Raw genomic sequence first — 26,344 nt, forward strand, 5'->3', positions numbered from 1 at the left:
TGTGGTTACTTATTGTATGACCAGCAAAAAATTAATGCTGTATGTCTGCCAATCAGAGTATGTACTTGACATACAAAGCTAATTCAAATTTTTCTAGTGCACAAATAAATCAATTATACGATATCTAAGATTCAGTCTATTATTTTATAATTGAAAAAGTATGCAGTGGTATGTATAATGACTAAAATAGTTTGTAGTTCCCTTACATTTGTAAGGGTTACATTTGGTGGCTATTTTTCCTCAAACGGGGTGGGGGGACTAGACGTAGTTTCAGAAAAATGGCTGCAGGAATCAAATTTTTCATGGTATCTTCTTCAAATTTGAAATATAAACTCATGAGACATGTGACTTTCAACCCATTACTGGATTGCTCAAGGACTAATTTCATGTATTTGTGTATGAAATAAAAATGAATACATAAATATCATTATGTTTTTGAGGAGTCACACCATTACATGTATTTAAGTATTTCATTTTGAATATATTTTGGAATTAATTAGCAGACAAAAAAAAATCACTGTTACCCAACAATTTTAAATGATTATATAATTATTTTAATAAATTATATATATATAAATTATACAATTATGTATAATAGCATAATATGCTGCTTGTTAACATTTATTTATATTATGATAATTTATATTTATATGGCCATTTTTTTTTTATCTTAGCTTATTTACTTCATGAACAAAAAAAAACAAAAAAATCACAATACATATCTGTTGTCTTTTTCTAGCCCAGTCCGTCTACCTCAAGTCTCAGCTCAAATCACTCTGGCTCACACAATGTGAACAGCTCTGCGCCCTCCAGCAATAGAGGTGAGTGAATTCAATAAACTATAAGCAATCTGGCACTTGAAAGCAAGCAGTGCTTACAATGCCCTGCAACATAATTGGCATCATTTTGGAGCATTGCTTCGTTTCATCTGTTATTTCGTATCTTTTCAATTCTCGCACTATGTGCCTTTATTCCTCTTCATTAGCTTCTCCACTGCCGTCTGACAAGCACAAACACTCCAGAGAGAACGCCTGCCTCTCGCCACGGGACAGACTCTACAGCGGCATTTTCTCCAGCCCACTGGACCCCACACAGGTCAGAGCGCTTCCACCAGCACTGTTTAACAGTTAGATGTCAAACTGAACATTCCATGGGAATAATGTAGGGTGGGGCTTCATTTTTATCCACCAAGGATTGATTATGATATTTCAAATTCTCATAAACTTACATTGAAAGAGGGACCCAAGCCACATCTAGTATCACCACATCACCATAATATATTTTTTAAACAGTTAAAAAAAGTTGGGCTCTTTGATTTGAGTCTGTAAGTAACAACCCAGAACACCTTAATAACCACCTAGCAACAACTAATACTGTATATTGCATAGAAACATTATATATATATATATAATTTATTGTATTTTTTATACGTTGTATACGTTGTACACCACCATTCAAAAGTTTGAAGTCAATAAATTTTTTATGTTATAGAAAGAAGTCTCTTACGCTCACCAAGACTGCTTTTATCTGATCAAAAATACAGAAAAACTGTAATATCATGAAATATTATTACAAATTAAAATGTTGAAAATATTCTAAAATGTCATTTATTCCTGTAATGCAAAGCTGAATTTTCAGTATCATTACTCCAGTCTTCAGTGTCACATGATCCTTCAGAAATCATTCTAATATGCTGATTTATTATTATTATCAGCATGGAAAACAGATGCTACTTAATATTTTTGTGGAAACTGTGATACTTTTTTTCCCAGGATTTTTTGATGAATAGAAAATTCAAAAGAATACCATTTATTTGAAATAGAAAACTTCTGATCAATTTAACATCATTAACGTCACCATATTAACATAATTGCTGTATAATAGTAATTTCTTTATAAAAACAATTGTGCTAACCCCAAACATTTGGTATACGGTGGTATGTATAATTTTTTATAAATATTATTAAATATAATGTATTAAAAGTATTGTTTTTCCTGCTCACATTACAGCAGCAGAAATAAATATTGAAAATATTAATAATTACTACATTCATTATATAATGTAAAAAATAATATAAATGTTCATTGTCATATATTATTTATGTATAATTTACTGTATGTAAATGGTATGCATAATAATTTAAACTATAAATATTAAGTATTCGCCATAAATTAAATAAAAACTATTCTTGCACTGATGAATCTGTAACAATGATTAATAAAATAAATGTGTATCTCACAGTGTTCAGTAAACGTCCACAGTACAGATTCACTGAGACATCCGTCTTTTATATATTTTATAGAGAATGATTCCGTTCCAAATCCCAGTGGATTCCACATTATCACGCTGTGAACCCAATCTCCCCACACCTGAGACAGGTACTGCAGCTTTCTGCTGTCAGATAACAGCCGTTACACTTGAATCGGTTATGTACAGCTCAGTGACACATCCTTTTGTTGCTCTGTGTATGTGTTGAGTAGGATCTCTGTGCAAGAACGTGAGGTCACTGTCTCCCATGCCAACCGCCCGTTCCCCTCAGAAGGTGACTAGTTTATGCTTAATTCACTCTCTGTTAATAGATGGTGTTTCTTAATGAAGTTTGTCCTTTGTTTTGCTCTGCAGTCAATGGTCCCGCCCCTCACGCCCTCTCCGACCGATGGCTTGCCGATGGGGAGCCTGGCATCTCACTCTCCTGCCCGCTCTGGCAGCTACAGCAGCGGGATCTCATCCCTCAGCCGCTGCAGTGTCTCTGAAACGTGCGGGATCGACCTCCCGCCGCCCGACCCTCCTCTACCCCCCGCCGTCCCCGCAGACATGCCCATTCGCCGGGGCAGCAAGACTCCTCCGCCCTACAGCGTCTACGAACGGAACAATCCCCGGCGAGCGACGCCACTGCCTCACAGTCTGTCAGTGCCGCCCAGTACTGACAACCCCAACCTGACCGCCAAACACCAACTGAACCGTGTGCAGCGCATTAATTCAGAACCCCGTCACCGGCCCACACCCAGGAAGGTCTCTCAGCTGTAGCGTGTCAGCGGTAACCGGAAACTTGGACTACGTCGCATTTTTTGTAAAATAACTGTAGGTTATGCATCATAATTGGAAATGTTTTTTCCAAGGAGGTGCATTTTTGTGGAGGATAAGGAGTGGCATATAAATAAATCTTTTTAAAATCTGGCTGTCAATAAATAAATGTTAATAAATCTATCATAGTCCAATACAAAAATTTAATTTTAAAGTTATGAATTGACACATTTCATACATTATTCACATTTCAAATATTTTAAACAAGAGTGTCAATAAATAAATAAATGATGTCAATAAATAGATAAATATTAATACATCAAAGTCTTTTGCAAAATATTATTATTTTTATTTATTTATTTTATTCATTCATGCTTTATTTATTTATTTATTTGTGTTAAAATTATATATATATATATATATATATATATATATATATATCTTCTTAAACCGTGTGCAGAGGCGTAGATCAAGACTGCATGGGGAGTGAGCAGTACAAAGCAATATAACGGTTGTAGTTTCCAGAGAGTGATAGAAACAAACATCATCTAGTTCTGAGATGACTTTTCCCAGCAGCCTGATCCCAAATCAGGTTATGTCGCCGCAGTCACTTCCAAACAATATTGGCTAGATCAAATCTGTTTTTCTTTCTCCTTTAAATGTTAAATCTGACAGAACGTTTTGCATAACGGTCAGAAATTCAATTTGGGATCTTTTTTGGACTCTAGGTTGTAGATGATAAACACAAAGTTTAGGAAATGCTGTGTGGAATTGATGTTCACTTATATTATTTTACCTTTCATATTGTTTCAGTATTTGTTTTCTTCTAAAAAAATAAAAAATTAGATTATTTTTTTTACATCGCATTTTCATTAAAAACAATTTTTTTTTTCATTTTATGTGTAGTTTTTATCATGGAAACATACTAAAAACATTAAAACATTCATTTTTCTTGCCAACATGATCAGAATATACCGACTTGATCTGACAGGAAAACAACTATATTACGAGGTGGCGATTTCGTTGGAATTCATACGATGTGAATCTTACGAAAACGTATGATTTTCGTAAAAAGTAAGCATGAAGGTCCACCCTTAAACGTAACCGTCACTGGGTGTAAACAAATCATACGAAAACGTTCAAATGAGATCATACAAATTAGGCACCGATTTGTCAAAACGTAAAATAGTTAGAAATTGCCATGCGAGCGTGTTGCTACATCTCTTCCTACGAAAGAAAACTAGCCACATTTTGACGTAAAATTGATAGCAACAAACAGCTTTTTGACTGCCAGCTTGAAAGCCCACAATTCTTTTAATAAATATTGGATGATAAATATTTGATCAATTTAGTCGTTAAAATGCAACTTCAAAACACGCAGCAGCCTTTGTGAATCTCGGCTGTCAGTTTACATTGTTGATCATGTGTAGACAATTGAAATGGTCTGTACTTGATAAAAATTGTTCTTGGCAAAAATATCCCCTGTGATTTTATTGTATTTTTGTAGATAAATACAAAGTTCAAAGTGCTGTATTTTTGGCAACCTAAAACATTTGAAGTGTGAGGAATTGAACTAATGTTGGAATGATTATGAAATACTGACAGATGGGCACCGTAACCGATTCGTTTGTTACCTATTTTATTAACGGCTTTGCAGCTATGCTCTCATATTGCCATGTTACGAGAGTTGCTCATTTTCGGCAATCATGTTTTGTAATTTCGATAGATTGCCAATGGTCAAGTCGTAGGACTTCAACTCTAGTCACGCTTGTATTTCTCCTCTCCTGTTCTCTACTTTCACCCTCCTTTTTATGGATTATACTCTTTCTGTTCAATTTTTTGAACTTGTAAAGTTGTACTTTATATCATACGATGGGATGAAAGTATTCCATATAGCCTGTGTTACAGATTTTGTACAAAAGGTGTTTATATGAAAATGTAACTAGTTCATAGCTTTGAATGTTGCAACTAAAGTTTTTATTTGTAAATGTTGAATATTAACCATCAAACAAATAAAGGTTGATTGATGTAAACTGTGAGTTTTTATAAATTATTGCCACTTTTGAGATCCAATACGATTAACACGTTTACTATGTTTAAACTTTTACCACAGCTTCTTTAACTGTTTGACAGCGTTCCCATTTTATTTTATTATGGTTAACTAGTATTTTGATGTAAACTTCAATGTTGGACGTTTCAATGAACTTTAAAGGATCGAAATGTACATCTGCCAAACATTAGTTACATTAAAAAGAGTATTGAAATTTTTTGGGGACATATTACCAAAGTAATACCATGTTTTGTGGATGCTATATTTTGTTTAATTAAAAACAAGGCTATGGAGGCATAGTCTCTGTAAGGGATTGTAATGCTTTTCACATTATACTGATATTTTTAATATATTTATTATCATTATTATGATTATGAATATATTTGTAATTGTTATATAATGTTTCAAATAATTCTTAGTAACAAAAAATCATACATATAAAATACACTGTGAAAATTACATGCAACAAACTTTTGATCAGACCTCACAGCCTCATTTTTCATAAAAATGAAATATGAATGCAATAATGTGTAGTATTTTTTAAAAAGTTTTTTCTGTCCTGAAAATGTTTCAAATTTCTAAATCAAATATAATTTCTTTTAAATCCCACATTACATTTATTTTTAATCTTAAATATTACATTATTCATTAGAATGTGTAAAATATTAATTAATAATAATAATAAATTATTTCAATAAAAACGTCTTATTTTACATTTTAAATATTTTTATTATTGTATTTAAAACGTAATTATTTTTGTACGTAAAACGGAAATATTTATTTACTTTGAAATTATTGTACACATAACACATTTTAATTCAAATTATAATTATTTCCTTATTGAACTATTATATGTAAAATGTAAATAATTATATATATAAAGCCTACTTGTCTAAACATACACTAGTCTGCTCCAGCTAATATTATGATTGAGGTAGGAGGGCTTTAGGACCCGGAAGCAGCGAGGGTAGTGTCGTACTGAACGGAGCGACGTACAGCACACATACATAAGGACATTAGGTGAGTGACACGCGCCTGAAATCATTGATATTCAGCATTCAGACCTTATTAGTGCTGAAGGGTTTATGCTTCACTTTTGCTTATGTATTATAATTGTATCCACCGTTATGAAGTTTATCACACACCCACTGTTTGCCCTTGTTTATAGTGGTAGCCACATGACCTGCGTGGTCGCCATAACACTAAAACTACAGGAGGATTTACTGATGTAGGGTGAATTAGTGTCGCAGTTTTCAACTTAATACACAGCTAAATGAAACAATAGAGATGTAAAAAAATATGACAACTTATTGTACATTTGCTAATGTAGTAACTGTGTTGTTTGTGCATCCGATCTGTCAAAACTTGTAGTTCGTTTGTATACGTGCCAGAACTACTACAAATAGTAGTATACTACACAGTATACTATATCCCACAATGCAGTGCACTTTACTCAACCTTCCATGTCCAAGTTGTTTTTCAGTAACTATTGTAAATGTTTAATTTAAACAGACAGTTGTAAGTCGAGACATTTTTACAAAAAATGATATTAAAAATGGGAAATAATAGTTTTTATATCTGGAAGGGTAACGTAACAGCACTTGCTAAATTAAACATGCAATATAAGAAGGTCCTGTAAAGGTAATACAGTATAATAGCATTTTAAAATTGTATGTATATGTATGCTTACACTTTCTTTTAAAAAGTAGTAGAATTGAGTCATTTTTGACCATAGACATTTAAAGCACACCTATTATGCCCAAAAATATTGATTGTCCCAAATGTGTTGATGCCTTCTAGGTTGGCAGCTCATTATGTTTTGAGACGCAGGCATTGCTTGTTTGCCTCCCATCACAGTCACTCAGTTCAGGAGTAAAGATCAGTATCTTTTCATTTTTGCCACATAGATCTCATATAAAGGTATGTGAAGACAGTGATATAAAAAGAGGTCATTCTCCCATATGAGTGCTGGATTTAGATTCTAGGTTAATTAATTAACGAAGCTACCCTAATGAATAAGATTATTTTGAATTTCTAATCAGTAGCTTTTGAAAACATCACTTCAAATTGACTTTGCACTATAAAATGGTTGTTTCAATTAAAGGAATATTTAGTATATATTAAATAGATCAGATCATGTATTATAATATATAATAATATAATCATATATAATAAATATATAAACTGCATATTAAAACTATAAACTGCTACACTACATATAATTGTTTGTGCAAAATGAAAATATTAATAAAAATGTAAATTATATATATATATATATATAATTAAAATGATTATATATATAATAATAATTATTATTATTATTAATAATAACAATAATATACAATATTTTAATATTATATATAATTTAAAAATTAAATATATTTAAAAAAATAATATTTAAAATATATATAATCACACACACACACTCATATATATATATATATATATATATATATATATATATATATATATATATATATATATATATATATATACACACACACACACAATATGAATTTATTTACAAATTGAAAGTGGATTGAAAAATATTAATAAAAATCTCTCATTTTACCCTCATTTTTAATAGATTATAAATTTTCTGCTCAATTTTTTTAAATTGTAAAATTGTCATACAGTGGAAAGTATTTCATATAGCCTGTCATTGAGATTTTGTACAAAAGGTGTTTATATGAACATTTATTACATTTTTTATTTAAAAATATGTACAAATAATCTAATTTAAAATACATAATAGCTAAGATAAGATGTATATTAATTGAAACATATTAATAAATGTAGACTGTTTAAAATCAGTCAAGTGTGCACAAACTTTTGACTTTTGCATATGAACAGTTTTTAAACAGTTTTACCATATATTGTGAGTCAGCCTCATTCTTTTTTGTCTGCTCATCTACAGCTGTCTGCAGCACATCATTAATCTCACCACTGCTGTGAAGCAGACTAATGGTCAAGCATTCCAGCTGAAATCATACTTACAGGTGCACACATTGAGATCATTTAATCAGATTCGGTCTGTCAGCGCCGTGTTGTGAAATGCGCTGTTAAAGTAGGCCCATGAATCAAGGAAACCAAAAATTGCCTTGTAAAGAGTGGGAATCTGTCATTGCGGTTGCAAATTACCCCAAAGCAGCGAGTTCACTAAGTATTTTTGGACACATTTGATGACTGGTGCAATTAAAATGGCTACGCTCAGGTATGCATAAACAAGGGTATCAGGCTACGGTTTTACATTATGCAGGTGGCATATTTGACAGTATTACTCGCAGGATAAATGGGTTAGAAATTATAAACGTGAAGCATATGATAAATCGATTCTGCTGGCATGAGACCACCGTGCTCCGTTCCGCAGCTGTGTGCAGTGGTCACCTAATATTACCCAGGCATTTGCTTTCAACTCTAGAAACACATCTTTAATTGGACTCGGCTTCAAAAAAATCCATATATGTTGCACACCTGCTGTGCCAGCCTTGGTTTTTATCGCTCACAGTTTTATTTCTGTCCGTAGCACGTGGAAAATGGTGGAAAATGTTCTCGACTCTGAAACTGAAAGCAGCCTTTGATGAAAAATGAACTCAGTGCTTTCTTTTGATCACCGCGCACCAGTCCTAGATTCTCCCATCTGCCCGCTTTTAAGAATAAACTATTAGATGCTCCACTTTACACACCTTTGAGATCCTCGTGGCATGTGCCAACCATCTATATATAGTGGGGAAAAAAAGTATTTAGTCAGCCACCAATTGTGCAAGTTCTCCCACTTAAAAAGATGAGAGAGGCCTGTAATTTTCATCATAGGTATACCTCAACTATGAGAGACAAAATGGGAATTTTTGCAAATGTATTAAAATAAAACACATAAATGATTCCATTGCAAAAGTTTTATCTGGGACAGTTGAAATTAAGCTCAGGAGCATTCATATTGCTTATAGATGTTACTACACTTCGAGTGAAGTTAACCTGTGGCAAATTCAATTGAATGGGTATGATTTGGAAAGGCACACATGTCTTAATAATAGGTCTAACAGCTAAACAGGTTTGCGTCAAGCCACACATCTGGGGAAGAGTTCAGAAAAGCATTCTGCTGCATTGAAGGTTCATAGAAGCATGTAGTCTCTGTTACCCTTAATGGAAGAAGTTTGAAACAACCAGGACTCTTCATAGAGCTGGCCTCCTGGCCAAACTGAGCAATTGATGGAGAAGGGCTTTGGTTTGAGTGGTGGCCAAGAACCTGATGGTCACTCTAGTTGAGCTCCATGATCATATGTGGAGATTGGAGAAACCTACAGAAGGACAAACATCACTGCAACACTCCACGGATCTGGGCTTTATGGCGGTGTGGCCAAACTCAATCCTCTTCTCAACGAAGACACATGAAAACACACTTAGAATTTAAGAATTTATTTACCTAAAGGACCCTCAGACTGTGAAAAACAAGAGTATCTGGTCTGATGAGCCTCAATTCCAAGCATCATGTTTGAAGGAAACCAGCTCCGCTCATCAGCTGCAGAGTACCATCCCAAAAGTAAAGTGTGCTCGTAGCAGCCTCATGCTGTGGGGTGTTTTTCAGCGGCAGGGACTGAGGGACTCATCAGAGTAGAAGAAAAGCTCAGTGCACCAAAATATTGAGATAGCCTTAATGAAAACCTAGTCCAGAGCATTCAGAAACTCAGACTGAGCAGAAGGTTCACCTTCCAACAGGACAACGACCCTAAGCAGTAAGCACACAGCAAGAGTGGCTTATAGACAACTCTGTGAATGTCCTTGAGTGGCCCAGCTCCATCCTGGGCCTGAACCCAATCAAATATTTCTGGAGAAACCTGAAAATGTGCATCTACCCCCATCCAACCTGACAGAGCTTGAGAGGTGAAGAGGTGAGGAGAAGAATGGCAGATAATTGCCAAATGATGATGAGCAAAGATTGTCACATCAAACAAAAAAGACTTGACTGTAAAGGTGCTTTAGCTAAAAATGTAGTTGCTTATGCAATGTACTTATTTCATTTTTTTATTTTTGGTACATTTACGAAGTTGGGACAATTCAGTTTTTGCTTTGTCAGTATGGTGTGTAGATTGATGTGGAAAAAAATCATTTAAAGCAGTTTAACTTAAGGCAGCAACATAACAAAACGTGAAAAAAATGAAGGCACTGTATATATATATATATATATATATAATGTATATACATACATACACATACACTACCCTTCAAAAGTTTTAATTGAAGGAAATTAATGTTTATTCAGCAGGAACACATTAAGTTGACCAGAAGTGGCAGTAAAGACATTTATTCCAAATAAGATTTCCAAATAAATGCTGTGCTTTTGAATTTTCTGTTCATTAGAGAATCCTGAAAAAGTTTCTTCAAAAATATTAGGCAGCATAAACTTCATAAATAGTTTTCATTAGAATGATTTCTGAAGGATCATGTGGCACTGAAGACTGGAGTAATGATGCTGAAAATTCAGCTTTGCATCACAGGAATAAATTACATTTTAAAATATATTCAGATAGAAAATAATATTTCATATTATTGGAGTTTGCAGTATTTTTTTTAATCAAATAAACCTTTCAAGAACATTAAAAATTCTTATAGACACCTAACTTTTGAACAGTAGTGTATGCATCAAAAGCTATTGAATATTATTTACATATAATAATAATTCATTTATAAGTAATAATTATTATTATTTAAGAAATTCTGGGCATTTTTATATTATTGCCAATAGTACACTCGGATTAATTTTGCTTTAGAAATGTATTTTTCAGTCCGTACATAAACAGTCGGTGCTCAAAACTGCATTCTTGAGCAAAAAAATAATAAAAATATATATATATATATATATATATATATATATATATATATATATATATATATATATATATATAATGGCTTACTCAGAGACAGATGACAAATTTTTCGAATATGCTATATGTGTTGTAGGACTTTTTTACTATCAGTGTTGTTTGTGTAGCTAGCCAAACACATCCTCTTCAAGTATCCTGCAATTTTTGTTTCAAGCACAGGTGTAATTTTGATTTACTTTGTTATAATTAAACTTCCTGTAATGTGACTATATCTCCCAACGTTTTATACTTCACACAATTATTTTTTTTGTCTTCCACACTTTTCACTTTCTCATTTCAGAAGTGGTTTGCGAATGCTGTTTCATGCAAAATGTAAATAATCAGTGTTTGTATTATATTGATTGTGTTGCCTTGGGTAGCCTACACACGCAGCAGAGAGAGTCTTTTTGCGACCACAAAAGAGATTTTTGTCATTTTCCCTGCTTGAGCCGTATCTGGCTCACAGCAGTGCAACCCTGACAAATCCTGCACTGCGTTATGATTCGCGCAGCACTTTTTTATTTTTACCTTACATCTCCCAGGTCCTCTGCTAAGTTGTTGTAGTCTCTGATTTTTGAGCCTCTTGAATGCCCTCCTGCAAGCAAATGGCTTCAAGACTTTCTTCAAGTGCTTTCTAGTAAGTCTGCAAATTTGCTGCTGGGGACCTTGAGGGCTTTTTTGGGAAAATCGTACAAGCTGTTCCTTGCCTTTTTGTTACTGTGGTGAACTCTGTAAAATGAATGAGAAGCATAATTGCATACCGTGTACCTCCAAATCAAGCATCACACTAGCAATTAATGGTATTAGAGCAAACGTGCTCGTTGTCAGATTCAATTTCAATGCCTCAGTGGGCTTCTCTGCCCTAATGCGTTGGGTGTACGAGTTTTGTCATTGTGAATACGGCCCATAGATGGCTGCAGATAGGTGCAATTACTAAATTCATTATTAAATTGGCTGCTTTATGAGTGTTTTCTTCTTTTTGACCTCACTAGTCCCTTACAATTTGACTCAACACAAGATAGTTCATGCTCAGAGGCACAAAGTTAATTTTTTATATTTTTGATACTTTTGTTCTCTTTGTAAGTTTAGTTCATCCAACATATCCTTGAAACATGCCTTTTTGCTGTGGAGAGACTACTTCTCAATACTTAGACACCCATATTTTGTTGAATGTTTGAATTATTTCTTCATAAGATGTTACCAGACTCTGAAAAAAAAAAGATGTTTAATTTGCCTAGCTCAACTTTTTGAACAAGCCAAGGTCATTTTCTCTTTACACTCTCTCTCTTCAGGCAATGGCACAGACGGGCTTTGGGCGAAGATACTTCAAAGCTTTTGTTAGTGGCTTCTTTGTAGCCGTCCCCGTGACGGTGACTGTTTTAGACCGTCTTGCCTATGTGGCACGCGTGGAAGGTGCCTCAATGCAGGTGGGATGTCACTTTATCAAACTTGGTAATGTTGTTGTTTTGATGAATCTGGTTTAGTTAAGTTTTGCTGAAAGTTTGCAAAGATGTGCATTTTTTCATAACAAATTACAAGGTAGTTCAAGTCGGAGCTGTGGCACAGTGATTCGCACACAGTGTAGACACGTTAAGCCATGGTGCTCATATGGGTCGCAGGTTTTCTTACAGTGTAGTTTAGTGGCAGTTTTTTTTTTATCATGTTACCCTTTTTGTGGCCATAGTAATTTTCTTTGCCTTCTTCCCTATTTCTGTATTATAATTTTTATACAGTATAATAAAAATAATAAAAAGCCACCAAATTGTAAAAAATTGCATTGTCATAGAATTTAATATATCTTGAGATATCTTGAGAGTTTATATATACATTCAATATATATCTTGATATTTAAAACATGTCTATATATGTTTTAAATTTTTATTAGATTTTTTTTCAGTTCACTGAAAAATACAGTAATATGTAAGCATTTTCATTTAAAATAAAGCAGAATAATAATATTCTTAAATATTTATTATGTATTAAAAATATATATTTGAAAAATGTTTTACTGGGAATGCAAATTCATAAAAATCACAGAAATTAGTCAAACTTACCATTTTGTCCAAGTTTAAATCATATTTAAAACATCTCTGTCCAGTTTAAAACATCTCTGTCTACTTACGTGAAACTACACTCTAAAAAAGTCTGTAAAAATGGGGCACACTGTACTGTATTTGAAGGAATTTTCCATATTTATTTTTTACAGATGTTTTATGTGTATTTTGAATTTAACACTGCATTGCGTTGTGTTTTAGAGTTAATGGAAATGTCTGTAAACTTAATGGATAAAGTCCTGGTAATGAGCTGCCAGTACTTTTTCTGTTATTTTGCAGATTTATTTCTTACAGTTTAGTTTAATGGCAGTTTAGTAAACGAAACAGCCAATAAAAAGCACCTTAAAATCACCATATTCACTTGATTTTTGTATTACCGTCAAAATAATTGCTAATATATTGTAAATATTCAATATATTTCCCAGCCTTAAAAAATAAGAAAAGAGATTTTTACCTTAACAAGCTCTTCTATTTAAACATGAATAACCTTTTACTTATGTTAGGACTTTGCATTACGACTTAATCAAACCAAATTTGCTAAACATTGCACTAATAGCACTAAGACCATGATGAAAGCAAACTGTCTGAATACACCATGCTCATTTCCTCGCCAAACAGAAGTAATGGTTCATTATGTACCTAATGAACACTAACTAACCAAAACGGTGTTGTTGTTTTCCTGTTGGAGTCCAGTTTTCTGTCTTGGTTTATAGTGCTATGTATTTGCTAATGGCTTTTCCCACTTCACCCATGGCCTTTGAATCCAAATAAGTCAGTCCATTGACAATGCTGAAAGCTGACACCAATGTAGAATGAGAAAATGTGTCTGAATAAAACAGATAGAGCGCCCAGCTGTGACAGATATATTCTCTAGGCGGGAACGCTCATCGGGATATTTATTTTAGAAGGACAGATAAGAGATATTTCTGTCAATTATCCCAGCAAGCGTGAAATGGCTCATCGAGATCTCCCTTAATGATTCATTGGAGGCCCGTGTATCAAGTCAGTCGACGACTTGCATGCTTGAGAAGGTTCGTCACACACAAGTTGTTTGATATACCACCACAAAAGAGTTAAGAGCAAAACAAATAGTCTAAAAAATATATGTTTTGAAGTTAACTTTTAGATGTTATTTTTACCCTTAGGATGCCGTCAGTCAAAAAGCTGAATGAAGAACAGAGGCTCTTTTCCAGAGCAAAATTAAAGCAAAGTTGCTGAGTTTATTCTTAGAGTTGGCTTAGTAGTTCGGGAAGTTTGTGTGGTATGGAGGATTAAAGCAATATATCACAGACCAAAAAAAAAATTGATAAAACCTTGAGTCTAGAATTTATGAACCGTGTTGACTCATGTGGAATGAATCTTTCCCAGCCGTCCTTAAACCCAGACGGAGAGTCATCACCTGATGTTGTGCTGCTCAACCGCTGGAGTGTGAGGAACTATCAAGTACAGCGAGGGGACATCGTGTCAGTTCTGTGAGTAGCCACATTTAAGCATATTTAGTTTTTTCACTGTGGGTGGAACCACTCACTCTGGTTAGAGCAGTGAACAGTTTTTTGCGGGGTTTTTTGTATTGTTTGTAGTTGTGGTATGGTGTAAATTAGGGATGCTATACATCGGTACACTTAGGGATCCAATATTACACATTTTTTTTATTTATTGGTATTAGATGATGTGGCCATCATCTAATATCACTTAAAGTTTTTAAGCCTAGAAATCTTTAAAAACACTAATAATTTAATAGCTTTGTTAAATGTAATTTTTAGCAAGTCAAAATAAATATCCATTTATCATACTGAACATTATAACGTTGTGATGCCAAAATGTACTTGTAGCATTTAAAATGACTGATTTTAGTTTTAAGTGTTTTGTTTTTATTTATTTAGACAAAATAGCTTATAATTTTTTTAATATTGGTCATTTAACGGTTATCGGTCATGGCAATAATTTTTAGCTTATCGATACTGGCCTGAATTTTAATATTGGTGAATGCCTAAGTGAAATGTTGATTACTGACTGATTAGGGATTTTAGTAATTTAATTTGCATCTTTAAATTATTTTGATCTTTAAATGTAATTCTAAAGTTTTTAAATCTTCACCTTTAATGATGCTAATAATTTAATAAAGGCGTTAAATTGAATGTTTACCAAATCTCACAATTAATTAATCTATTCATATTGTATATTATAATATTGTATATTTATATGTATATTTTACTTTGTTATTAATAATTTAATAACAATGTTCCGTATAATCTTCAGTCTTCTCAAAGTAAAAAATTGTTTTACATACTTTAACTTATAATGTTATGATGCCTAAATGTACGTAACATATAAAATTACTGATTTACTAAACTGTTTTGTTTTAAAAATTGTTTTATTGTAGGCCACCTATCGGTTTGGCTGTAACATCAAAATAATTATTCACTTATTGTATTGACCGAAATTGTAGTATTGGTGCATTTCTAGCATGAACTTTAATTTTTGCACCTCAGCTCTGGTGAAATCATTGAAAATGGACTAAAATGTCTGAAAAGTTCTGAAATTCGACAGGTATGATGTTTTTGTGACAGAACATGATGTTGATGTCAAACGGTTGAGCCTGCAGACCTCTGTTTCACGGGTGTTACATTGAGTCCTCACATTCACTCAGGTTTTCAAATCCTTGCCGAAAAATTGCACATTCATTCAGAAAATTGCCACTGAGATGTTCTCCATCCAGATAGAGATATCTGTGGCGCTCAAAATTGCTAATTGGACCATTTTGGTCTCCATGACCTTAAACCTAGCTGCTCTGAGTACACTAACTCAAGGGGAAGCCACCTCGGGATAATGAGCCCACTCTGTTTTAAGGGTTACTGTTATCGCAAGTGGACGCAATCATCTGATATGCTTTAATGTGGTGATCAAAACCAAGAGCCTTTTGACACAGGCTCTGCGGACGCTATCATCTAGACTCTAGTTAGGTAACTCCTCTTCACTTTTATGTATGGTCTGTATTTTGAAGCACCAGGGGGAAAGAAAGCATTTATTTCATCCAACTTCTTGATCAAACACTCACCCTGCTGGGTTCTTTGGCTTTGTATGTTTTATAGACCAGTAGACCAGTAGATGGGTTCAGCGCCGTTAGCTGTTCAAATGAGGTTTTGATGCTGTGAAACTGAGGGGCTTGTGTATGATTATAAGTGCCGCCACAGGATGTTTAGCACATCTAAAACATTACTCTGTTGGCCTGTATCTTGATTATAGAGTGGTAGATGGGTTCAGCGCCGTTAGCTGTTCAAATGAGGTTTTGATGCTGTGAAACTGAGGGGCTTGTGTATGATTATAAGTGCCGCCACAGCACATCTAAAACATTACTCTGTTGGCCTGTATCTTGATTATAGAGTTTAACATTGAATTAATGAAGTAGAAACCTTTATACAATTCATTATCGGTTACTAAATTATTAAATTGAATATGTCTTACCGTTTCTGTGTAATTTTTGTGCTTCTAGCAGTGGCGAATGAAGCAAAAAGAATGATTGTTCTCAAGAAGGTTTTCAGAACACTGCCTCTGTCTGTCATTGGTCAAACAAACAGATGACTCCGCCCCCCAAACTCACATCATTGGCTGAGCCACTGTTGCTATGCCATGCTGGGCAGAATTTTCAAAAAGATAAATTGTTTCAAAACACCACAAAGTTTTAGTGTCTTGTTTATAGTTATTAAACTGGAAGAGCATAAAGGTTTTTTTCTTTGCATAAAAGTACACACTTCAGCTTTAAATTGATAGACTGTTTATTTTGTTGTGTAAATCCCTGTATGGGGAACAATGCTGAGAGTGTGGTAAGACAGATTCACTCTGTCATTACCCAAAGATGGCACTCTTCCCCTGCTGGGAATTCACTGCGCTGGGAACATGATGTTCATCCTTTGCTAAACTATTCTGAGGGAAAAAGCTAGCACTGCATGCTAATACTCCTGACTTTGATTGTTTTAGTCTTATTCAAGGCACATAATAACATTGTTTTCTACATAGAATGTGATGTATTGACAAGGGAAATGCTAATATTTTGGATGAGCCAACTGTGTGACCTTGTATCAGGTTTTTTTTTTATCTGGTTCTGTCCTTTTTTATGTCAGTATATTCAATAATTCTTATATTTTAAATGAATGGTTCAATCAAAATTGAAAAGTGTGTCATTATTCACTCACGCCCAATACATTTTACATTTTATTTTATTTCTATTTTTATAGTGACCCAGATTTATAGCTCCAAAAAATTTTTTTTAAATAAATAAATCAAATAATATAAAATAACCATAAAAGTAGTTTATCACGCATCTATATTTCAAGTCACATGTTGTGAAGTTCTTATGAAGTCACACGAGTAAAATTTAGGCCATTATTCAATGAAAATGTTGAAATCTGTTAAAACCGATATGATTTCAGCCTTGAGAAGTCTTTTTTTTTTTTAAACTTATGATACTTCTATGGTGCTTTTTTGTCTTTTCGTTGTTCTGTAGATAAAGAAGCTGCATAAATACTGCAAAATGTCTCCTTATTTGTCTCACTTGATTGTGAGTATATATTGACAGAATTATATAATATTTAATTTTGAGTGAGCCATCTCTTTTTAGGTTTTTATATTTCTTAACCCTATATTTAAACATATTTAGATCACATGACCATGTAAATTGGCACAAAGCAGTCTAAATCAAATCAGACTTTTCTGGAATGTGATGTATTGACAAGGGAAATGCTAATATTTTGGATGAGCCAACTGTGTGACCTTGTATCAGGTTTTTTTTTTTTTATCTGGTTCTGTCCTTTTTTTATGTCAATATATTAAATAATTCTTATATTTTAAATGAATGGTTCAATCAAAATTGAAAAGTGTGTCATTATTCACTCACGCCCAATACATTTTACATTTTATTTTATTTCTATTTTTATAGTGACCAAGATTTATAGCTCCAAAAATTTTTTTTTAAAATAAATAAATCAAATAATATAAAATAACCATAAAAGTAGTTTATCACGCATCTATATTTCATGTGAAGTCACATGTTGTGAAGTTCTTATGAAGTCACACGAGTAAAATTTAGGCCATTATTCAATGAAAATGTTGAAATCTGTTAAAACCGATATGATTTCAGCCTTGAGAAGTCTTTTTTTTTTTTAAACTTATGATACTTCTATGGTGCTTTTTTGTCTTTTCGTTGTTCTGTAGATAAAGAAGCTGCATAAATACTGCAAAATGTCTCCTTATTTGTCTCACTTGATTGTGAGTATATATTGACAGAATTATATAATATTTAATTTTGAGTGAGCCATCTCTTTTTAGGTTTTTATATTTCTTAACCCTATATTTAAACATATTTAGATCACATGACCATGTAAATTGGCACAAAGCAGTCTAAATCAAATCAGACTTTTCTGAGTGCAATTCACTGAGTGTGTTTATGCAATTGCAAGAGTTTTGTTTCCCTCTGGCTGTTTGGATCAAAAGCAGATATAATTGGGATTCATTTTAAATGTTGTCTGAGGAGGTCTCTGAGCCCACAGATCTTATTTAGAGAACATTCCTTATATTTAGACAGCAGTCGATGGGGAAGAGGCTCTGTCAGGGTGTTTTACGCACACAGAAAAAGTTTTGTCATGCTTTCAGTGTAAACGGGGACAAACTTGACGATTTTATGAATTGCCATTTGTACATTACCACTTCCTTAGAGCAATCTGAAAGCTAGTGCTTCCACAGCATTATTTGGTCAGAAGTCAGGTCTCTGCGTCTGTGACTAAGAGGAAGCGTTGATGCAAAATTGGAGTGCCAATTAACTTTTTGTCCTTTTGAAAATTTCCTACAGGTCGCAAAAGAAACATTAAATAAAAATAGTTGTCTTGAGCATTGATAGAGGACAAAAGAGCAGATAAATGTCCATTGATTCATAGCATGCCTGTCAATTTTCCCACTCTTTTCCGAGCCGCTTTGAAGTGTGCTGGGCAGAAAATGGGATCTCATCGGGGCTGGACTGTAATTAGCCATCTACATGGAAACCAGTTCAGTTCACGCATCCTCAGAGAGGTTTCATGGAGCCCAGCCCGCATTCAGGGAATTTTGCATTCAGCTCAGGGTTTGAGGTGAACTGAGGTTTCTGAGGTGCTTTTAGTACCAGCATGCTTCTGGCTTTCATAGACAACCTGCTTGGTTGTTAATGTGGTGGCCAGAAACCCATGATGGGGGCAAACTCATTGTTATATAAGAGTGCTGAAGGCGAGTCGGGTTTGTGGGTCTCTTTAGTCTAGAAACCTGGGTTTTGTTTTGTTTTATTTTTTTAAGTTCTAAAAAAAAATGCATTTGAAAACTTTAGAAAAGAACATTGAGGATGGTGTGAGGGAGGTTTGGGCCAGTTGACAGAACTGCCACATGCTAAATCTGACAAATGTTGCCTTTATGCTTGTATACATGATTGCTTTTTGCAGTTTTAAAAATATGATAAAAAATATATATTGTATTATTATTATTATTAATAATAACACATTATAGCAAATATACCAGTGATAAAATATTTAATTAACACATAAAAGTTTAATAATTTTATATGCATATAAATTCATTTAACTTTCATGTGTTAATTAAATGTTTTATTATTTTAATAATAATAATACAATTAATTATATTATTATTGTTATTATCATTAACAACAACAACAACAATAACAATAACTGGAAACATTGAACAACTGTTGCAATTACCTTTGTGTAAATATGTTTGGCAAATGAATAATAATAATTATATATTTATATATAACAATTTTAAATTTTTGCTTTCAGTTTTGTCCAATTTAACCAGCATAAATAAATAAGTTCACCCAACAAATCCAACGAAATCAAGATTGTTGCCTCAGATGAGACCTGTTTTTCATAAACTGTAAATGTGGCCCATGGAGCCATATATTACATTTAAAGATAGCATCATTTTGTCCTGCTTTACATCCTGGATGGCCACTGACTTCACAAGTCTGCAGTATTGAACTCAGCATGAGGTTTAATATCATTCTTGTGCTTTGTGTATTGCCCAGCCCAGAGAAACTTGATTTTGTGGCATAAAGATTGGTGTCATTTATTGCCCTCCAGTTTTTTAGATGCTTTGACTCATCATTGCTTCACCAGAGACACTATCTGTGAGGCTATTTGTGCTAGTAAATCAGGCTTCAGATGGAAACTGTCACAGCAGAGCGGTTAGAAATGACCATTTCAAAGAAATTTTAAAAAACTAGAAATTCCGGTAACACTTTACAATAAGGTTCATTAGTTAACATTTGTTAACTACTTTAGTTAGCATGAACTAAGAATGAACAATACTTCTACAGCATTTATTAATCTTAGTTAATGTTAATTTAAACATTTACTAATACATTATTAAAATCAAAAGTTTTGCTTGTTTACATTAGTTAATGCACTGTGAATTAACATGAACAACTGTATTTTCATTAACTAACATTAACATAGATTCATAAATACTGTAATAAATGTACTGCTCATGGTTTGTTCATGTTTGTTCATGCAGAATCAGAATGAGCTTTATTGCCAGGTATGTTTACACATATGAGGAATTTGTTTTAGTGACAGAAGCTCCACAGTGCAACAGAATGACAGTGACAAGACAGAACATAGATAATAAAAATAATAATATACAAAATAGACAATGTACAAAATAGCAAAAACACAATATATAATAATGATAATTATGTATGTACAGGTATGATATGTGCAAATTTGAAATGTAAAAAAGTATGTGTGTTAAATAAATATATGTATAATGTGTGTTCCACGTTTATTGTTAAGTGTTCATGAGATGGATTGCCTGAGGGAAGAAACTGTTCCTGTGTCTTGCCGTTCTGGTGCTCAGTGCTCTGTAGCGTAGACCAGATGGCAACAGTTCAAAGAGGGAGTGTGCTGGATGTGAGGGGTCCAGAGTGATTTTGTTAGCCCTTTTGCTCACTCTGGATGAGTACAGTCCGGACTACCCTCTGTAGTCTTCTGAGGTCAGATTTGGTAGCTGAGCTGAACCAGACCGTTATAGAAGTGCAAAGGACAGATTCAGTGATGGCGGAGTAGAACTGTTTCAGCAGCTCCTGTGGCAGGTTGAACTTCCTCAGTTGGTGAAGGAAATACAACCTCTACTGAGCCTTTTAGACAATGGACTCAATGTGAGTGTCCCACTTCAGGTCCTGAGAGATTGTGGTGCCCAGGAGCCTGAATGACTCCACTGTTGTTACAGTGCTGTCCATGATGGTGATTGGGGGGAGAGCAGGGGGGTTCCTCCTGAAGTCCACGATCATCTCCACTGTTCAGTGTTCAGCTCCAGGTTTTTAAGACTGCACCAGGCAGCCAGCTCTTTAACCTCCTGTCTGTAAGCAGACTCGTCACCGTCCTGAATGAGGCCTATAAGTGTGGTGTCGTCTGCAAACTTTAGGAGCTTGACAGAGGGATCCTTTGAAGTGCAGACGTTTGTGTAGAGGGAGAAGAGCAGTGGGGAGAGGACACAACCCTGGGGGACGCCAGTGCTGATCGTACGGGTGCTGAATGAGAATTTTCCTAACTTTACTAGCTGCTGCCTGTCTGTCAGGAAGCTGGTGATCCACTGACAGACAGAGGTGGGCACGGGTATCTGAGTTAGTTTGGACTAATTAACATTAACTAATGGAACCTTATTGTAAAGTGTTACTGAAATTCCTTTAAATAACATGAAACTACTTTCTAATGCAGTGATATCTTATAAATATTTAGAAAGTTGATCACCGTTATTGTATAGATGAACCTTCCCCTTTTGGCCAGAAAATGAAATTATCAGTGGAGAAATCACTCACAGATGTTTAATTTGCAGAAGCTCGAGGCAAGTGCTCGCGAAATTCCTTTAAATAACATGAAACTACTTTCTAATGCAGTGATATCTTATAAATATTTAGAAAGTTGATCACCGTTATTGTAATTTTTCTCCTTTTAGTCTGAACCGCAAGATGAACCTTCCCCTTTTGGCCAGAAAATGAAATTATCAGTGGAGAAATCACTCACAGATGTTTAATTTGCAGAAGCTCGAGGCAAGTGCTCGCTATTCATCCAGGGAACTCATTTTCTCCACCGAACAGCCTCACCAATTAAATCTGAGGTCAACCGTCCATCATCCTTTGCAGTAAAAGCTTTGGGTTCACTTGTAAAAGATGAGTTATTCCATTTGTTAGTTAGTTTTGTGTGCCGGATTTTATGGTTCTCTTTGTCTGCTGAATTTGCAATGCATGCAGGGAATATGAAAAAAAAAATCAAGGAATGTCTGCTTGCACCCAACAGTACAGCAACTCAACCTCCAGCAATTTAGAAGCAGTAAAAGCTTTGGGTTCACTTGTAAAAGATGAGTTATTCCATTTGTTAGTTAGTTTTGTGTGCCGGATTTTATGGTTCTCTTTGTCTGCTGAATTTGCAATGCATGCAGGGAATATGAAAAAAAAAAATCAAGGAATGTCTGCTTGCACCCAACAGTACAGCAACTCAACCTCCAGCAATTTAGAAACAAACAATGTTGCTCTTCCAAATTTGCTTAGCTGGAAGCATTTGTGTCCATGTACTTGCCTAGAGCACTTTCCGGGCCTTAATTTCCGGGCTTTTATCACTTGTGACTTTATATCATGACACCTGCTTAGGTGTTATAATAATGCAGAGAAATTCACTTGTAGTATTTCAGACTTTTCATTTGACTTAGTTTAGTTTAGTTTTATAATTCCTTGACATATTCAGGACATAAGGCTGGAAGGATGATAAGGATGTAGCACATGGGATATTTGTCTTACAGATGTCAAGTGGTATCAGACTACTCTTAATTCCTCTCGGCTTTCACACATATATTACATAAAATAATTTTTTTAATAATTAGAAAATATTTAAAAATGTAAAAATAATTTTAAAATATATTTCACATTTATATTATATTATATATTATGATATTTGTATTCTATAGAATTTGTATATAAGCCATTTATTTATAATAATATAAGAAAATATACTAAATAGAATAGAAATCATTTCTAATTTATTTATATTATATTAGATGATATATTATTCAATACAAAATAAATACCTGGTATTCAAATTCAATACTATTCTGTCTATATAAATAACAAACAAATTACTCAAATATAATATAATATAATATAATATAATATAATATAATATAATAATTATAAAATTTGTATATAAGTTGAAAATAAAAACAATTTAATTTAATTTAATTTTAGTTTAGTTTGACATGAGTCTAATCAACCCAATGATTTAATTTGACTGAATTTTACATTTCTGGAGTAATTATCTAAAGCATGTGTTGCTGTGGAGACAGTCTACCTCTGCAGCTGTTTTTACATTTAACAGCTTCGCTTAACAATACCGAGACTTCTGCAGTGCCCTATTTAATGTGATTTATTATATAATTTTTAATCTCAACTGAAAACTACATTAGCCACACTCATGTAAATATATATATTGCAAACATAGCTGTTAGTGGTCTGTCATCATGCCTTTTGGATATTTAGTCTGCGATTGGAGCAGATATCTCTTTCTCCCGTTGAGCAGTTGGACAAACATCAGAGAGGCTTCCCTGGCACTCACCGCCAATAGGATCCGTCCTCTAAAATGAATTAGCTCTGGCATTGTATACGTTCCCCTCATCTCCTACATGAACTGTGCTCTGCCCACATCAGTGTGAGATGTTAGTCTCTTGACATATTCAGGACATAATAAAGCTGGAAGATCTGGATGTAGCAGATGGGAAATTTGTCTTAAAGATGTCAAGGGGTATCAAACAGCTTACTTATTCTTAATACCATTTTCTTTCTGCTTTGATACATATATATTACGTTACATTTATATTATTATATATTACATATATTTATTTTTTTAAATATATTTTAAGTTTATATTATACATGTATAATTACAGTGGGTACGGAAAGTATTCAGACCCCCTTAAATTTTTCACTCTTTGTTATAACCATTTCAATACTGGACATTTGTTTTAATTTAATAATATAATATATCAAGTAAAAATCATTCCCATTTAGTATTTGTTTTCTATTAATGAAAGTTATATTAAAATGTAATTTAATTTAATTTTAATTAATAAAAAAATAATTAAAATTTTCAATTCTTATTTTTTGGATTGAAATATTATTTTCAAATATTTATAATAATTAAAATTTTTACTGAAAATTATTTACTTTGATATTTAAGTTTAGCTTAATATTTATTCTTGTATTAGATTTTTATTATTTAAGTTAGAATAAAATGTAACTGAATGTAATTTTAATTAATAAAAATTAAATTAAATTCTTCACTTTATATATAGGTTGAAAATTTAATTTTTTATTCTATTTAGTATTTTTTCTTTATTTTGATATTTAAGTTTTAATTAATATGAATATTAATGTTTATATTAAACTTTTAATTATCTAATTTAGAATCAAATGTAATTGAATGTAATTATAATTAATAATTAAATGAAATAAAACTGATCCATTTGTATGTAGATTAAAATATATATTTTTTATATATATATTTAGGTTTTACTTTATTTATTAACATTAGATTTTTAATAATAAAACTTGGATTAAAAAGTCATTGAATGTCATTTTAATTAATAATTAAGTAAAATAAAGCTGTTCCGTTTTATAGATTGAAAAATTATATTTTTATTCTATTTAGTATTTTTCTTTATTTTACTGAATATTTATTCTTATTAGAGTTTTAATAATCTAATTTAGATAAAAATTAAATTGATCGTAAATTGAATACAGTTGTTCAATTTTTGTAGATATTGAAAACTTTTTTTAAGTTGCAAAATATGTACATCCTAGGTTATTTTACGATTTGTTCAGCTTTGTAAGGATTTCACCTTTTTGTTATTCTATAGTTTGCATATCAAAGCTCGGATGAAAAAAAACGACAAGCCAAAACAGTCTGGCTTGTCAGCGCTGCCGAGTCATTGCTATTGGTGAAAGTATTTCTCGAGTCACATTTGCTTTGGAACACACAAACAGCTGTGTCATCACAATGCAATGCAGCTGTCACCATGACAGCAACATATTTCTGTCCCTCAGCAGTTAGAGAAGACTCATTACAGTCAGGTCAGACCAATTCATCCGGTCCAGCCGTTTGCACTCCTCTGCTCACCTACTATTCATTTTATTATCAGTATCAGGAGTGTTACAATTCATTTCCCCAATGGCGGCTGGTATTAAATTCCCTGTCACACTCGGGAGGTCAGCGCTTTAGAGGAGCCATGCTAATGAGCGCGAGGGAGACGGGAGCTGGCCATGGCAGATTAAGACAACGTGTCAACATGCTAAGCTCCTAATAAGAAAGATATTCTTTAGGGGAATTACCGGCTGGTCTTAGACGTCCACAATAGAGGTTAAGGCCAAGAGATAGTGAGGATTTTAATAAATTCCAAAATTCATTTCCGTGCTTTTCAGACCTTTTGGTTTGGAAAATTTGGGACGTTTAGAGAAAATTCATATATTAATAAGCACTTGAGATTAATACAAAGAAAGAAGAACAGGGCTCGACAGTAAGGATGGTGGGATGGTGCAGGGTGTCCAGTGTGACACAATCTGACGCTTCCCCCATCTTACAATCAGTGATCACATACATGTGTTCTGATGCCTTACAACGTAACAATTTTTACTTTTTGTGTATTGAACATTTTTGTAATGAATAATGCTTATGCATTTATTGTCACAGTAACATCGTCCAACAGGATAACGTTTAGTTGAAATCCTCTTGAAAGAACCAAACAAGTCAGTATCGTTTTGAAATGTTTACACTGATGTGCCAGAATTCTGAATGAAATTATTTTACAGTTAATTATGAAGTATATTTAATTATAATTAAGTATAATCAAAATTGTATTGCAATTATTATTGTAAATGTTTTACATTTTTTGCATTCATATTTTTTCTTTTTTTCTTTTCTTCTTTCATGTATTAATAATAAGAAACCTATATTAAATGTATTGTGTGTGTGTGTGTGTAAAAAATAATAAAAAATAAATCTTACAAAAATAAAATACAATTTTTAACTAGTTTACATTTAACTATTTAAAATCTTATCTAAAATAAATATTAGGTTAAACTTAAACATCCAAAATAATTAGGCCTAGATATAATAGGCTATTAATATTATTTTCGTCATATTATATTGTTTAAATAAAAATAAGGCTGAAATTCTTTACTATTTTGTTTACATTAAATAAAACACTGAAAAATATAACAATATAATATAATACAATAGAATATAATAGAATTCATACAATTATATATATATATATATA

General features: G+C 33.0%; 2 protein-coding genes across 4 annotated transcripts in view; both read left to right on the forward strand.

Moving 5' to 3' along the window:
- Positions 1–3,173, forward strand: part of LOC107575921 (dedicator of cytokinesis protein 4-like) — a 79,554-nt gene extending 76,381 nt beyond the window's left edge. The window contains 5 exon segments of the mRNA XM_016262234.1: positions 740–821; positions 986–1,095; positions 2,303–2,378; positions 2,481–2,542; positions 2,623–3,173. Of these exon segments, the coding sequence (XP_016117720.1) occupies positions 740–821; positions 986–1,095; positions 2,303–2,378; positions 2,481–2,542; positions 2,623–3,027 (735 nt within the window). The 3' untranslated portion in view covers positions 3,028–3,173.
- Positions 3,174–6,034: 2,861 nt separating this feature from the next.
- The window catches only part of immp2l (inner mitochondrial membrane peptidase subunit 2), a 105,157-nt gene continuing 84,847 nt past the window's right edge, over positions 6,035–26,344 (forward strand). For all 3 annotated transcript variants that reach the window (XM_016260572.1, XM_016260561.1, XM_016260564.1), the window contains exons 1-3: positions 6,035–6,094; positions 12,228–12,362; positions 14,358–14,461. In XM_016260572.1, the coding sequence (XP_016116058.1) occupies positions 12,231–12,362; positions 14,358–14,461 (236 nt within the window). In that variant the 5' untranslated portion in view covers positions 6,035–6,094; positions 12,228–12,230. The remainder of the gene's footprint in view (positions 6,095–12,227; positions 12,363–14,357; positions 14,462–26,344) is intronic.

The sequence above is a fragment of the Sinocyclocheilus grahami genome, unplaced genomic scaffold, assembly GCF_001515645.1.
Source record: "Sinocyclocheilus grahami isolate Dianchi unplaced genomic scaffold, SAMN03320097.WGS_v1.1 scaffold31.1, whole genome shotgun sequence".
In the NCBI taxonomy this organism is placed as follows: Eukaryota; Metazoa; Chordata; class Actinopteri; order Cypriniformes; family Cyprinidae; genus Sinocyclocheilus; species Sinocyclocheilus grahami.